The sequence below is a fragment of the Taeniopygia guttata genome, chromosome 1 (assembly GCF_048771995.1).
Source record: "Taeniopygia guttata chromosome 1, bTaeGut7.mat, whole genome shotgun sequence".
Taxonomy (NCBI): Eukaryota; Metazoa; Chordata; class Aves; order Passeriformes; family Estrildidae; genus Taeniopygia; species Taeniopygia guttata.
In genome coordinates, this window is record NC_133024.1 from 84,026,286 (window position 1) to 84,043,298 (window position 17,013).

The following is a 17,013-nucleotide window of genomic DNA, read 5'->3' on the forward strand; positions in this document are numbered from 1 at the left end:
TTATGGAGAATTGAATGAATCTTTCTAGACATAGAATAGAGATAGACTCCGCCTAATATGAAACTTCAAAGAAGTTTAGAATGTTTTCTCTGTAATTAACCAGTTTTGGCAAAAGGAGGCTTTTGTTTTGCAAGGTATTGACCCAGCATGGAACATTACCGGTTTAGGATACTTTTCTCAAGAGGTTACCTGTAAGAAAAAAGTATCTGAGATATATTTGTTTTCTTCATGTCAAGAAATACCCTCACAAGCAATATAATAAAAAACTAAAGGAGATTAGAATTCTTGAGATCCTAGTAATATGTGGAAGTCTTTCTGTCACAGCCTAAAAACATTTGTACCCATTCAGGTGAGGATTATCTGTCATAGAGCTGTGTATTTGAATAAGATGGCTTCCTCTTCTGCAAAATTCAAGTGTCCAAAGCAGATACATTTCACATAATAGGATTTGCTCAGCAGGATTTGCACCAGTGGCTCATGTGTAGTACACTTCTTCCCATTCCTTTTGTCGAAAGCATGTAATATCCAGGGTGAGATATCCATGATATGAAGCAGCTAAGTTACATAGTGAAGAATGACTGTCTTAAATTAAGTTGTGGCAAAATATAGAACATTGTGATCAACAGCAAGAAAATATCTGAGCCTTATCTCTGCTGATTTAAAGTTCCATCACTACCCTACTTCCTCTTTCATGGCTTCAGCGCATCCCAATGGCATTGGGCTCAAGCTGCAGTCCAGGGCCAATGTGGATTGAGGCCAGAACTTGGAGTTTTCTGTGCTACAAAGCACAGGGTCACTCAGAATAATAGGTGAGACTTTGGAGGGTTGCAACCAATTACAGAACATCCACAGAACAAAGCAGTTCCTCAACACGTATACAATTGAGAGTGATTCCAAAGCCACACTGGATTGTGTTCTCTTCTGAACAATGTAGGATTTATCACAATTTTGAAGGACTTGACCTTCAGTCATCCAAGGTTCCTCTCTGCTTTAGAGAAAGCATTTTGCTACTGCAGCAGAAGACTGCGATAGTGGAGGAATGGAACAGTAGCTTTTTGAAGTTCGGCCCATTTCTGGGGAATTTTTTTCTTTGGCCGACACACTGAATTTGTTCTACCTTCTTCAGAACAATCTACAAGGAAAATGATGATAAAACAGTTGGGTTTTTTTCATAAGAGACTACAGAAGAAATAACTATTTTATAGTCTGGGGATCAAAAATAGAGTCTGGCTGCTTGTGTTTCTCATGCATAAACCTCTTGTTTTTAGGCAGTACAATTTTAAATGTTAAAAGTAACTGGAGTGGAGGAATATATGTATTTTATCTGAAAGGACTCACATAATTATTACCCATATTTGAAACATGATGAATGTTTGCAGGGTGAAAAAGTTAGTTGTGATCAGTCAGACAAGGCAACCGCACTTCTATTCTTTTTGGATTAATGTATTTCTGTATCAAGAAAATAAACAGTCAGGACTGTGACCTATTCACATATGAAATATCTATATTGCCCAGACTGCTTCACACTGTAAAGGTTTTGGGGACATAAAATATCCTTCTCTCAGTTACGTATGCAGCACCTCACAGCCCATCACAGATGGGGTTCCTATACAATATAGCAGTATAATCAAAGGCAGTGGGCCCAGGAATATAGTACCAGAGAAAGCTAAGAGAGTCTGTATCCAGAGGAAAGAAAACCATAACAGGAAATTATAAAAAATAAAAAACATTTCCTTTGTGTGTTGCTTTGACCCAAATTGTATCTGTGTCTGTGCCCCGCTTCATCTTTGTCTGGCTCATAATCATTCCTCTGTCACTGCCGTGATGATGAATTCTTGAAACCTTGTTGTCTTGTGTCAGGCACTATCCCATCCTATAAAAAGTAACCTGCTGTTCCTGGGAGTATACATAAGCCTGAGCAGTTCATATTTGCTTTTGGTGTGCATTTGTGCAAGTTAAATTTAATTGCTTGAATGTTCATTCAGGAGGGACTTCTGAGTACTAAACTTACTTTGAAAAAATGAAGTAAATTTGTTTCTGTCTATTTCTGGCTGTTTCTTCTTTTCTCTTTCATTTTTCTGTAGTGTAAAAGTTTTTTGAGCAAGAATGTGCAGTTTCTGGTACTGGAACTTGTGATGCAAACCTACTAGAGTATGTGAACAGACCAAAATAAAAATACATTCCTTAAAAGTCATAACACAATTATTAAGTTGAATATACATTTGCCAGCTGTGTAATTTTTTACAATATTGTAAAATTAATAATTTGTGTTCTGTAAGGTTGGCATTTATAGCTAGTTATACAACATAATAGTTAAGAGTCTGCTAGCACATTCCCTTTTGTATCAACTTAGCTCATGTGGATTCTGCTGCAGGATCCCACACGAGACCTAGGTTAGTGTGCTAATCTTCTAAAGCATGGGAGAGAACCTTCATATCAACAATTTCCAAGCGTGCCTACTTGTTTTACTTTGAACACAGCTATTATTTGACTCAGGAGCAAGATCCTTTCATTGCAGAATCAATATGGCTTTGTTAAGGGCATCATTGCTTGCTTATCAATAATCACAGATTTAAGAATAAGTTTTCTCCTCTAAGACTGTATGCTAATCCTAGTTTTATATGCTTAGCTAGAGCTGCTCTTAGTAACCATATTGAGGAGACATATAAAGAATAATAGAAAGCTTTGGGTTGGGAAGGACCTTAAAATCGTCCTTCCATGGGCAGGGACACCTTAGATTATATCATGTTGCTCAAAGTCCTGTGAAGGCTTCAACACTTACAGAGATGGAGAATCCAGAACTTCTCTGAGCAACTTGTTCCAGTGCCTCACCACCCTCAAAGTCAAAATTTCATCCTAAAATCTAAAATCCTAAATCTACCATCTTTCAGTTTAAAGCCATTCCTCCTTTTCCTACCACTACACATCCTTCTAAAAAGTCCTGCTCCAGCTCCCTTGTAGCCTATCTTTTGGTACTGGAAAGCTGCTGTAGGATCCCCCTGGAACCTTCTCTTCTCCAGGCTAAACAACCCAGATGATTAATCATCTCCATAGTTAATAGCTCTGTGTCTTACCACCCTGCCTGAGGTTCCAGAAGGGCATTTGCAAATGTTGGTTGCAGAGAAGACATTTCCCTAAACTGCAGAGCAACTGAGGAGCTGCTGTTTGTACACTGCTCCAACCCACTGGAATTTGTGTTAACAGAGGAACCAGAGCAATTCCCAGATGCAGCTTGGAGGAAGGCTAACCTAGGTATCCTCTTGTGATACAATATTTAGTACCTGGCATCCTGTGGGACTAGTTTAAGAGTGTTCAGAGGACAGTCAGATCCTATATACTAAGGATAAGCATTCTTTCCTTCCTTTTCTTTGAGATTGGATTGAACATTCATAATAACAACATAGGTTTTTTTTTTTTTTTACTGTAAAGATGTGAATAAAGGCACCTAACTACTTTTTTCTCTTGAAACATTGCCCTGGAATATTAAAGTAGTTTACCAGATTAGAATACTGTAATTTGAGAAGGTTAATGGGTAGAGGAAAGAACTTCATAGAAGACAAATGAAAAAAACATTAACATTGAGAGCTGCAGCTTTTAGAGTTACATTTAAGGCATTTTCCCATCTTGTATTTATTAGCATAAACTATCACTAGAATATTATTTGTTTAGGAACAAACTGTGCAAGGTCCATGTCTTGTTTATATCAAAAAAGGATCAGTAAGGAATGGAGCTAGTCAGATTCAGAAGATAATTTATATGATGCCATTATAAAGACAATGATGCGTAATAATGTACATACCCTTGGTGAAGGCTGTGATTCAGAAAAACATCAAAATATGCTGCAGATTAATTATGAGCATATGGTTATATCTGTCTAAAGTTAGTACAAATGCATAAATCCATTAATTACAAAATGAAGTGACAATGCTGTGTGAAGTTTTTAAGGTAGTTGTTCTTGTTGCACATGTTTATTGTTGACTCTCCTGATACACAAGAGGTTGATGAATAATGCTGATTCATCAACAGTGAAATGTTTTGCAAAACCATCCTTAGAGTGCTAGATGGTTAAATAGACAGAGAAGCAAAAGTGTATTGTTATTTGAGGAGAAAACTTAAAATTCAATATGGAGCTTCACAACAAAATCCTCTTTCAATTTGAAAACCAGGGAAGTAAGATTTAAAATAAAGATTTTTGCTGAACTTAAAACTTTTTTCCAACATTTCAGGTTTGTTTTCAAGACCTGCCACAAAACCAAGAAATCAGTTATTCATGCAGCTGTAATAACTTTGACGTTTTATAGCAGACTATTTTCACTTCATGGTTTCTGTTATAATGTTGTATCTTTTAATCTCAGCAAATGTTCATGTAATATTTGCATATGAGGATAGGTCCATTGAACCCCAAAGGGGCTGGTTGCATAAGGGTAATTCACATCGAGTTGTTCCACTGAAAGTCAGTGTAATTGCTGCTCCATTAGGCTGCTGTTCAATGGAAAAATATGGACCAGATTCTCAGTTATTGTAAGCTATTCTTCAGAGGGTCTTTGCTATTGAAGATAAACAATCCCATCACCCAAAACCTGGATTACTGGCTGTATGGTAAAACTGTTTGATGCTTGTATTTCAGGATCACAACCACTGCAGCATGTATGATGGACTTGAGAAGATACCCATTAGATGAACAAAACTGTACTCTGGAAATAGAAAGCTGTATGTACCTAAGAAAATGCATGTGAAATCTAGTTTGGATTTTGTTGTAGAGTTTGTTTGTGTTTTTATAGAACTATGCAATATTTACATATGTGTTTATAAACACTATTTGAATAATGTAATTATCACAATTTAGATTTTTTTTGTCTGTTTATTTGAATTATTAAAAGATATAAGGAGTCATCCATTTCTAGATAGATGAATACATCCTAGAAAAATGTGGTTAGGACAGAATGAAGTAATTTAGTATTCCTGCCTGACTTGGCAGAGGTAGTGACTGGATGCTTATCTTCAACATAAGAAAAGAATATTTGTATTTTTATCAGATTAATTTTCAAGAGAGCAAATGCTGTGATACACTTTCCTTTCAGTATGCTTTATTTTGTATGGATCATCTTGGTTCAGGACCTTACACTGGGCTTTCAGACTGACCTCATTTATGATTTGAAATTGTGTTACAAAAAGAACAGTATTTTCTTTTTCACCTAGTCATGTCCTAGGATTGCAATATTCAGGTGTATATTTGCTCTTCAGAGGTATCTGGTCCATTTCTGCTACTGGCTGGAAAATGTGGGCCATATACAGAAAATACTAGTATATATTCTATATTCAGCTATAGTCCTCTACTAGTGGAAGCTAGTGGAAATGATGCAACTCACAGTTTACTGTGAATGGAAAAGGTCTGCCCCAATTATGTTTCTCTGTGTTCATTGAATAATCAGGCTTCTGGTGATTATCAGTGTAAATATACATTCGGTTTCAAGGCTAAATGCATTTGATATCCTAAGTCTTGCATAGTGTTTTCTTCTCACTGTGACCATTAATGAATAATATATGAGTGGTAAAAAAAAAGGTAAAATAAAGAGTACTTTGCCTAAAATTCCCAGGCAGACTGCAATGGTGTAGCAATTTGGGAGACCTTCCCACAGACAAAATACCATACAGCTCTCCAGCTGTACCAATTCTTTTTGTTGTCACAAATGACAAGCTGCATGTTTGAAGCTACATTTGAGTCTGATGTTATTTCTGACTCTCTTGCTTTGCCTGTAGATGGCTACACAACTGATGACATCGAGTTCTACTGGAGAGGTGGAGATAATGCCGTCACTGGCGTGGAGAGAATTGAACTTCCTCAGTTCTCTATCGTGGAATACAGACTGGTGTCAAAGAATGTTGTCTTTGCCACAGGCAAGTATTGATATTTGCACATTTAGTGTTTAATTCTCTTGTGCATGAAAATTACTGTTTTATTAATAATAATTAACCATTGTTACCAATCACAATATGTAGCCTGTGTTGCATGTTTGGATAATGAAATTACTTGACAAAGCTTGACAAGAAATTACTTGGGAGGTAGGAGCCCATGAAAATTCCAGACTTGCATTCAGTACTGCATTCAGCTTTGGGGCATCCAACATGAGAAGGACATGGACCTATTGGAACAAGTCCAGAAGAGGGCCACAAAGATGATCAGGGGGCTGGAGCACCTCTCCAATGAAAACAGGCTAAGAGAGTTGAGGTTAAGCCTGGAAAAAAGAGCCTTCTAGCAGCCTTCCAGAATTTAATGGGGCCAACAAGAGAGGTAGGGAGGGACTTTTTACAAAAACATGTAGTGATAGCACTAGGGCAAATGGCTTCATACTGAAAGAGGGTATATTTAGATTAGATACAGGAAGAAATTATTTTCTGTAACAATGGTGAGGCAGGAGGCTGTCCAGAGAAGTTGTAGATGCTCCATGCCTGGAAGTGTTGAAAGTTATGTTGGATGGGGCTTTGAGGAGCCTGGCTAGTCAAAGGTGTCCCTGCCTACGGCAGTGGCATTGTAACTATCTGGTCTGTAACATCCCTTCCAAACCAAAACATTTTGTGACTCTTTGCCTCCTTGTTTATTTTTCTTTTTTGTGTATGTAGGTGGTGTTTAACTAGACACCTAAATATCTATGGTCTAAATAAGTATTAAGTCATTCACATCTGAAACATGAGTTTAAATGTAGCCTACATAGTAACCGATCATACATAAATGTGTTTTGGCATGCTAGGTCAAAAAGCCATCAATGTTATAAACACCTCCCTGCAACTTTTCAGTGACTATTTGTTTTGTTGTTATATAGTGAATGTAATGTCTTTTGTCTCTTGATTTGCACTGATAGATACACAGTACTTTATACATAACCATCCAGTGCATTTGTAGTCATTGTTAAAGTGCTAAAATTAATTCCCTGCTTGTTTCCTTGAAGATGGAATAAAAGTTAGTAGTAATTCACAGCACTGGATGTCTTTTGATTACAAGGTGTAAGGTTGATTTACATATTTGGTGTTAGACACCAAAATAGGAATATGTGTGACAAAAGTAAAGCAACACAGAAAGCCATCAGCACATGTGGGGCCACTATTTGGTTCATTATTGGGCCTTCAGATTTTCAGTGCTGTTCAGACCACAGGAGTGTGCTGTTCCATCTGTCTCAGCACACCAGAACAAATGAAGCACAGCTCAATCATGTTTGTAAGCATCACTTCACCCACTCTTTGGACACAGCATCTGTTTCAGAGTACACAAAAACATGAGTTGTATTTCAGAACAAAATGTAAATATTGCTGGGATTGAAATTAGTATGAGGGAGTTTGCCAGCTGCTGCTGTTCTCGGCTACCATTGTGAATGGAAGATTTTTTTTTTTTTTTTTTTTAATATACAGAGACTCAGTTGCTGTAATCCTATATCCTTCTGTCCTGCAGCTAGTGTCACCTTTGGCAGCCAGGGCTTACCTGCCCCTCCACAGGACTGGATATGCTTTTGTAGGAAGGCTCTTTTAGACAACAATGAAAATACAGAGAATTTACTTGTGGAGTGACTTTTATGACAGTATAAGGCCACCTTTAGTTCAGTATGAAATATTTCACTAAATGCATAACTTCATAATGTAGAGATGAGAGATTTGTAAAAATCAGGAAAATGAGATATGTGACAAATACAAGACTGAAAACTAGGAGCGCATATTTCTGTGACTGTCCAAATGTTCAGAATATTAATGGTTCTTTCTTAAAAATACTAGTGAAAGGAATAAAAAAGTCTCATGCTTCAGGGTTTAAGACAGCTTGGCATTAGGGAGTCACAGAGAACAGCATGTTTCTTGTGCCATTTTTTGAAACATTTCATTTTTTTCACTGATGAAGACACAATACGGAATTTACTGTTGCTTTGATACAGGACACTATAAAAATGCTTGATTAATTATGACATTTTATGACAAGTATTTCCATGCAGGGAAACATCACATTTGTTTCTCAAAACCACATTTAAATCTAAATCTAAAGCATGCCAGCAGATCAGATACATAAAGTCAGCAGACGCTTTTCAAGTTTCTTCTCAAGAGTTTTTTACAGTCCTAGTAATTAGGGCCAGTCTCTACATTTTTTTTTTTGAAAATAAGTTAGGCATGTTTTTGGCTTTGAGGTTATTTAAGTCTCAGGGGGAGATGTTAGTTCTTTGAGTGTAATATCTCCAGGAACATTTCAGAGATTTCAGTCCTAGTGTGCTTTGATTGAATAAAACTAAAAGAAGACTTCAGAGTCATGCCATAAACAGCTTCTGGATTAGTTATTTCTCCTGTCCCTCAAGAGAAACTGTGCTGTATAATCTTGTGTAACTTAGGCAAAGGGAAAAATCTGTTCCCATAGTTACTTCTGAGGAGCAATGATAAGCATGGGAAAACCCCCATCAATAATGACAGAAATCTGGGTGGAGGTGCAAGAATACTGGAGGAACTGCATGCCTGTTCTATGGAATAGAAGTTAAAAGTTCCTTCTATGGAATAGAAATTAAAATTTATCTTGCCAAATTAGCAAAATGAAAAAAGTATAAAATTCAGTATGTATATATTCAAAATACAGCATCTGTGCAACTAATCATTCCTTTCCAAATTAAGCATAGAGAATGCCAGGTTATGCCAGGGTTCTGTCTATAGAAATATAGGGGTTGGTGTTGATCTCAGACTGAATATGAACCAATAAGATGTTTTGGGGAGAAAAAGAAAAGAAACAAACAAAACCATGAATCTCATAATAAAAAGAAGTCTGATTTATATTGATTGATAATGCTGAAGCTTTGTATTTTTGGTCAAGGGTAGCACTCTTGAAGGCAGTAATGGAGCAATAGAATAGGGTTTATGGAAAACAAGTAAATATGAGTGAAAATCTAGAAAACAGCATACCTGAGATTAGTGGAGAAACAAGTATGGTCATGTACTTTAAAAAAAGAGAGCACTTGACTGGGAATTAAATAAAACCTTCAGGTGTCTAGAAGGTATCTGCAAAGCCATGTACAATAGCCTGTTCCCTTTATTCATGATTTTTACGTTGCTCTGAAGAAGAAATACCTGGTTTGACTATCCTTCTCACACCAACTGAAGGCTATACAGGATACCATAAGATATTTAAATGACACTGGATGCCCATGTGCCAGTAACTGAATTAAGCCCGCAGTCAAATGCTATCCAGTCAGTGCTGTCAGTGAAGCCTAAAGAGCTATTCAGCTCTTGAATACCTCTGTTTTCTCAAATGAATATTTTAGGACACTATTCAGTTGCCTAAACATAACAATCTGCTGCTTGTTGAGCTGCTGTAGAAGATCTTGCTTAGCAGTTAGGCTGCTGTTCTGGCATCTTAGAGCCTTGTGCCCTATATTCACCATCTACTGCTTCAGTATTGATCACTTAAGTAGTGTTCTGTTCTGCTCCTCTTTAGCCTATCACATCTCAAATGGCTTTAGACACCTCAGTATAGACAATTAAATCACACCCTTAGAATCAGCTGGCTAGATCAGTCTAGATCTCCATGGTTCCCACTAACAGCTCATGCTCCATGCACGAGCAAATACCTGCGTTCAAACACCTGAAATGCAGTGCTAAGTCTGTTACCTGAATCTGTCTAAATGTTTGTTATCCCAAAATGCTTGGATAGTGAACAGGAATGGGGATATGTAAAACACCACCTAAAAGCTTCAAGTCTCTCAGCAGTCAAAACCATATTAGCAACCTGTTGGTAAGAGGAGGGTAGTCTTAAAATATTTGAAATTAAGTATTTGCTGTATTCTGAAAGATCAGTATGTAAAGTACCTTTCCAATTAGCCAAAGAACCTTCCCAGAAGAATCTATTAAAGTAAGAATTCTGTAACTGACCAACTCTGTTATCTTGTTTCATACTTGCATAAACAGCAAGAGACTAATTTAGCCTTGAAGCCAGATATTTCAGCTTGCTAACTTTTAATGAAATTGGAACAGAAACAAGTAATCTCTTTTTATCAAGTACCCAAAAATGTGGAAAAGGAACTTTTGGGGCTCAAGTATTGATTAAGTATTTATTTTCATACTTTCATTCCCAATACTGTTGGATTGAAATACTTCTGATAAAATTCTGTTATTCCTGTAGTATTTAAATTAGCCCATATATATCAACATGTTATATGAGATGGGAGGAAGGATAACAAGGCAAAACAAGGTTAAAAGGAAAAAAAACAGAGATTTTTTAATGGAAATTTAACAATTAAAATTTCTTGGCAATTAATCTCTAAATGTACTGAGCCTCAATTGACAAATCATTATGCAGTCATAATCAGACAACAGTGTAATTGCTGAGCTTACCCAGAAGTCAACTTATATTAAACAAGTAATCCACAGAATGAATTTTTCTAGGTAAGTAAAGATCTGGACTTACAGTCTTCGCTCCGTGAAAGTTAGGACCCATCCTTTTCACAGAGCTTTAGCCATTCAGACATAAAGGGGGAATTAACTACAGGAAATAAGGAGTGGTACTTCTTCTAATTGTTTTCTTTCCACAGATTCCTGTGGCCTGTTCACTGGGGGTGAGATACTGCAGCAGAGATGGCAGGCTGGATGCAGGGTCAATAGATAATTTTTGAAGACATAAAAGCAATTAGGTTGAAAATAATATAAACTCTCACAGTCTCAGGGAGAGGTGCCTAAAGGAGAACCCTGGCTATGTTGTATGATAAAAAATGAGGCTACCAGTTCATGTTTCAATTTCAACCTGACCTTAACAAAGTCTGTACTCTACTATGTGTCAACTGCAGTGAGCAGCTGTAATGCCAGCAAGACTTTTGTTTATATTGCCCAGGAGCCTCACACCATCAAAATCTACCCTGAGACTTGTGGGGTCTGGATTAATCTTGTTCTGATTTATGATGAATGTAATTTCAGTGTCTACTTTTGAACTAGGTGTCTGAGTTGGTCAGAATCTAGTCCATGCAGTTGGTGGAGTCTGGAGACCAATTCAGTACACCTATAGGAGTCCATTTTAGGAGGTGGTGAATAATTCTCTAGGTTTCGTTTGCTAGATTGACTAGATGAGCTAGAGCTTAGACATAAAGCTTAGATATAAAGCTTATGTGTAAGCAGTTCAAATGAGTTGCATAATCAACAGCTATTTGAGAGGGCACAAGGCAGTCTTCACGGTATCCACATGCTGATCAAAAAGATGTAGGGGGTATATCATGTCCATCAGCTGTGTGCTGGTGTCCTAGAGATGTCACAAGGCAACTCAAAAGGATCAAGGCACCATCAGATTAGCAATTGAATCTGTTACAGTCAACTCCAACTCTAGAGCAGGAAGACAGAAGGCATTGACAGCCCTGGCCCTAGACATGGTTCTTGGGGTTCCAACTTCAGGACATAGAACCTGGTGCTTGAAGCATATTTAGGTTTGTGTCTCTGAGGTCAGCTCTCTTGGGTGTTCAACTATATGGCCAGATCTCACTAGTTTCAGGAATTACCTTACCTAATTAGACAGAAATGGTACTGATGTAATGGGTGATGGTCACAGGTGAATCATTAGAGATAAATGTCTAAAGCTCACTCTTTTATATGGTTTCTCAGTTTGGGATTTCATTATTGAACATTACTAACATATGACACATTTCTCTCCCCTCTTGATACACACCTCTTTCACCCACACCATTTTCTGTGCTTTATCGAAAGTGAAGTTCTCTTCTTTCTCTGAATTTTCCTACTGCATTCAGGGTCCTTGGCTCTGGAGCAAACCAAGAATTGACTTTGATTCAGTGATTCAATTTTACTGAATTTTCTTGAATTTATCCTTCATACTATTTAATTAAAGAATCAGTATTTCAGTTGTCATCTCTATCAATAATATTCCACAAGCATCCAGACCTGGACAGTATTTTTGAAAAGTTTTACATACATTTATAGAGAATCCTTTGAGTGGGTAGTGTATTATATGAAGTAATTTTTCTCAACAGAGCATTATAAAGATTTCTGTCTGATATTCTACTCCTATTGCAGAAAGGTGATCAGGTCTGCTGCATTTTTAATGTATTTCATGATAGCAGAGTTTATATATTTCTATATTTCATTATGGTCTCCTGTTTTATTTATATAGTCTGCAGACACAAGGCCACAGAAGCATTTTCATAAGAATGCAAATGAAAATATTAAGCTTTGCAAAAAAAAAAAAAAAAAAAAAAAAAAAAAAAGCAAGGTTGGTTTCAATGAGAAAACTTGGTTTTTGAAATGAAACATTGTTTTTTGGAAAATGAAGATATTAAGCAAGCTGTAGTATATATGTTTGCTTGCTGAAAATTGTGTCAGCTGCTCCAGACAGCAGAAAACCTTGGCCTAATCAGGATGAAATACATTCTTCTGATTCCACCAATATACTTCTCTTGGTGAAACTTAAAGGCATTTCATTCTGGAATAAATGCTACTGATTGAAGTAATCACAGCAAACATATAGACAAACCAGATATTTCTTTTCCTGATGATAGTTCTTCTGAGATTGTTTGATACAACAGCTAAGGATATTTGCACAAGTTTGATATTACCTTGATGCTCCTGCTGCCTAGAAATGGTGTGGCATTTTTCTGTGGTCTGACTCAAGTGTAACAAATTATCAAGAGTGTGATGGAGAGAAATCTGCAGTTTTCTATTCCTTATTTCCCTTTCTTTCTTAGGAAATCCATCATTCATGTCTATATGGGAAAATGCAGTTTCTTAAGCTCATATGCTAACACATGAATATAATTTAAAGGGAAGGTTTTAATTTTTTTTTTTCTCTAGATGTAATCTTTCATAGTTTTTACATCTTTGCACTAGATTGGGTGGGAAGTGTTCTAATACATGGCTGGGTTCTTGGTATGCGCTGAATACTTTTTTAGGATGTTGATTAACTAGATCTTTTAGATGAGCTGTCAGAATTATATCTAAGACTGGTACAGAATTTGTGGACTTAATGTGTGAATGACTACCTTTTTCTTATACAGCTGTACTCAGATTGAATCATCTTTGCATTCAGTGAAAAAAGTCACAATTATTTTTAACAATTTGAGATTTCTAAATATATTAGACTGAGTATATATATATAAATATCTAAAATGTAGTCAGATTAACACAAATTTAGTAAGATATACACCAATTTGAAATTAAGTTAGTATTTAGGTTATTAATTCTTTTCATTGTTAATTTTTTCTGTTTGTAACTGTTCATGAACTATATATAGACACACAAAATTCTTTTTTTTTTTTTTGTTTAAAATATATTTGGAAGAAAAATTCAGGCTGTCTGTAATTCATGTTAGAGGATCTAGTCTGAAGGCTTTTCCTTTAGTGGAATTCATTACAATTTATTTTTGACATCACAGGTTGCATGTTTCTCATAGTTCAGATGTAATTAAGAAATCTGATCTCTTGAACAACTCATCATTGTAAATGAAAACCTATGCACATTACTTATTCTCTCAATAAAAATTCTATACAGAAAAATGTGTGCTTGGATAAGCATTTTACTTGGAGATCTAAGCAATTGTTTTTAAAAACTGACCGATGCTCACCTATCTGTTCAATAGTCTAAAGTAATTTACTGTCTCTCTTTTTCTTCCCAAATACAAATTACTTGGCTATCACTGTATTCACTGCAAGTTTTCTTTTAATACAAATGAGTAATACAGTGAAGGTGTCATCCCTACTGTTCTGCAGATGTCATACTACCCCACAAAATGTGTAGAAACTGAAGGCAGCTATCTACAAGTGTCTTTCCTTCAGTATAGGTAACACTGTTTCCCTCTCTCTTTTCTCAGGTGCCTATCCAAGACTTTCACTGAGCTTCAGGTTGAAGAGAAATATTGGCTACTTTATTCTTCAAACCTATATGCCCTCCATACTGATTACCATTTTATCATGGGTGTCATTCTGGATCAATTACGATGCATCAGCAGCAAGAGTTGCCCTTGGTATGTGCCAGAAATGAGTGGGACATTAAAATGTCAAATTTAATGTAGCTTTCAGAGGTTGTTAAAAACTACAACATGATGTCAGTGTTTTGAAATTCCAAAATAATTTGCATCAAAATCAGGTCATCCAGTATTGCCTCAAAAGTGATGTTTTCCCCTTCATACAAGAGTGTAGCTACCCCTAAATCTCTGGCATGAGCTGCTCATACAGGTCCCAGACTTGTTCTCATCAAAGTTAATGCTGTTGTCAGTAAAAGTTCATCTAGGACACCAGCTCCACAATCATACTTGAGCGTGGGCTTTAGTCCAGCTCAGTGTGGGAGGACAAATGTGGCTCCAAGCCTCCTCCTGAGGTCCTGGCTGCTTTAACTGACACTGGCAGGAACTGACTTCAAGAACCATTGCTAGTTCAGCACATAGGGGCACATCAGCTATGGACCATACTATGCCACCTAACCCTCAGAGTACATGGTGTGTTAAGTGCATGTTTATGACAACTTAAAGTGTCATTTACCTCATGACAGAAAAACGTGGATTTGGCACAGTTATGTGGGTATGTGATTCCTGCCCAAGGACTTTTCAGATCAAGGTATCCTTTAAATAAGGGAAGGTCACTAGAAGATTGTGCAGTTGACCCATTGGAGGGAAGGGATGCCATCCAGAAAAACTTTGACAAGCTTGAGAGGTGAACTCACATGAACCCCATGAAGTTCAACAAGGCCGAGTGCAAGATCCTGCATGTGGGTCCAATCCCAAGTACAGGCTGGGCAGAGAATGGATTGAGACGGCCCTGAGGAGAAGGACTTGGGGTGTTGGTTGCCAAGGAGTGCAACATGACCAACAATGTGCACTTGCAGTTCAGAAAGCCAACTGTGTCTGGGCTGCACCAAAATCAGCATGGCCAGTGGATAGGGGGAGGTGACTCTTCTCCTCAACTGCTCTCATGACACCCTAGCTGGAATACTGGATCTGGGTTTGGGGTGCCCAAAATAAGAAGGTCATGGACCTGTTGGAGTGAGTCCAGAGAAGGGCTACAAAGGTGATCAGGGGCTGGAGCACCTCTCCTGTCAAGGCAGGCCAAGAGATTTGGTTTTGTTCACTGTAAAGAAGAGAAGGCTCTAGGGTAATCTTACAGCACCTTCCAGTACCCAAAGGGGGCCTACAGGAGAGCTGGAAAGGGACTTCATACAAGGACATGTAGTGACCGGACAAGGAGGAATGGCTTCAAAACGACAGAGGATAGATTTAGATTAAGAATAGGTTCTTGATTGTAAGGGTGGTGAGGCATTGGAACAGGCTGCGCATAGGAGTTGTGGATTCCCCATCCCTTGAAGTGTTGAAGGCCAAGTTAGATGTGTCTTCAAGCAACTTGATCTAGTGGAAGGTCCCTGCTCATGGCAGTGAACTTAGATGATGTTTAAGGTCCCTTCCAAGCCAAACCATTCTGTGATTATTTCATAGTTTAGGAATAATATTCTCCAATTTAATGGTCCTACTAAAACCACACTGCTGCCTTCTTTCCCCTATCCCCTTTCCCCCTGTGAGTGGCTGGAGAGAATTGGAGGCACAAAAAGCAAAGAACCCAGGCTGAGGTAAGAACAATTTACTGGAAACAGCAATAAGACATGAAAAAGAACAGGATCAGCAACATACTAATAACAAAACTGCACAAAAGAGAGAGTGATTCCCAAGCAAAAATGCTCATTGTGGAACTAACTCGTGACTCAATGGCAACCACATTTGCCTGAATAGAAACATCCTCCCAGAAAATGACTGGTGGTATAGTGAGGTGGTATAGAATAGCCTTTGGGTCTTAGCCAGGTCCCCTCCTGGCTACTGCAGAAATTAACCCTGTCCTGGCCAGAACCAGGACAAATTCTATGACAATCTCTCCAAGCAAATATTTCATCCTTTATAGAAGCATACTCAGGGATAGCTATAGCTAAGGAAGATTAAATTGATCTGTAAATCCTTATAAATACTTCTGCCTCTCATCTTGTCCCAAATTCTGTCTTCAACCCTGTGCTTCCCAATTACACATACCTTATCACTTCCCCATTACCCAAAACTTGTCACTAAGTCTGTGCTATCTCCCTGCTGTATTCTCTTATTTTCTTAAAAAAAGAGTATATTCCTTAGTTCCCTTTTTTTTCCTGCAATGTTTTTCAGCAAAGTCAGACTCCAACCCATGTCCCTGTGACTCCCTGATTCCTTACCTTATGTCTCCCATGGTCCCACATACCAAAGCAGGCGGGGTAGTCACCTTTGTGCAACACATTACCCAGCATCTGAATTTGGGTAGCTGGAGATACTGTAGATTAACTGCAGTTACTGTGCAGTAATTCTGTATATACTGTGGGTTAGCTGGTACATATGGGCATGACACAATCTGGCATTACCACTCAGCAGCCAGTGTTTGTTTAGCAGCTTGAAGCTAAGTAGTAGCTTAATAGCAAGTGGGGCATAGAGCCCAAACTGATGTTTTCATAAATGAGCTCCTGGATAGCAGAGATCCACCCAGGTGGACCAAGTGAGGGCAGCACTTCAAACACAACTGTGTTTGAAGCATCTAGATACATACTAGCCAGGACTGCAGAGAACAGAAGTTACCATGCCCATTCCAGGATATTCCATGCCCTTCTGTTACAGGTTCATGAGATTTTTCCTTGTTTAAGGAGCAAGACTGTCTCATGTGACCCATTTCTGTGTAGCACAAGTTCATCGAGTACTATAAAACAAATGTTAGAACAAAAATCAGAGAGTACTAGGCAAGCCCTGGAGACCAGATGTTCTATTTCCAATTGGTAGAAAGTCCTTTTGAGAGGACAAAAATCCATCTAATAGTTTCTCTCAGAAAACAATTAGTGCCTTGTGATTATGTCACATGTGAAATGCCACACGATTAGTGGCATTTGTATAATAAAGTTTAGTATCATGGGTCTAATCCTATGTTCCTTTGTATACCCCCTCTTATTAGTCTTATGCTGGTATCACAGAATCACAGAAAATGGTGAGTTGGAAGGTCCCATAAGGGAGCCACAGGAGTC

At 37.7% G+C, this 17,013-nt stretch overlaps 1 protein-coding gene across 2 annotated transcripts in view; it reads left to right on the forward strand.

Moving 5' to 3' along the window:
• GABRB3 (gamma-aminobutyric acid type A receptor subunit beta3) overlaps positions 1-17,013 on the forward strand; it is a 114,273-nt gene that overhangs the window by 78,751 nt on the left and 18,509 nt on the right. For both annotated transcript variants that reach the window (XM_030277856.4, XM_072932298.1), the window contains 3 exons: positions 4,628-4,710; positions 5,761-5,898; positions 13,814-13,966. In XM_030277856.4, coding sequence (XP_030133716.1) covers positions 4,628-4,710; positions 5,761-5,898; positions 13,814-13,966 — 374 coding nt within the window. The remainder of the gene's footprint in view (positions 1-4,627; positions 4,711-5,760; positions 5,899-13,813; positions 13,967-17,013) is intronic.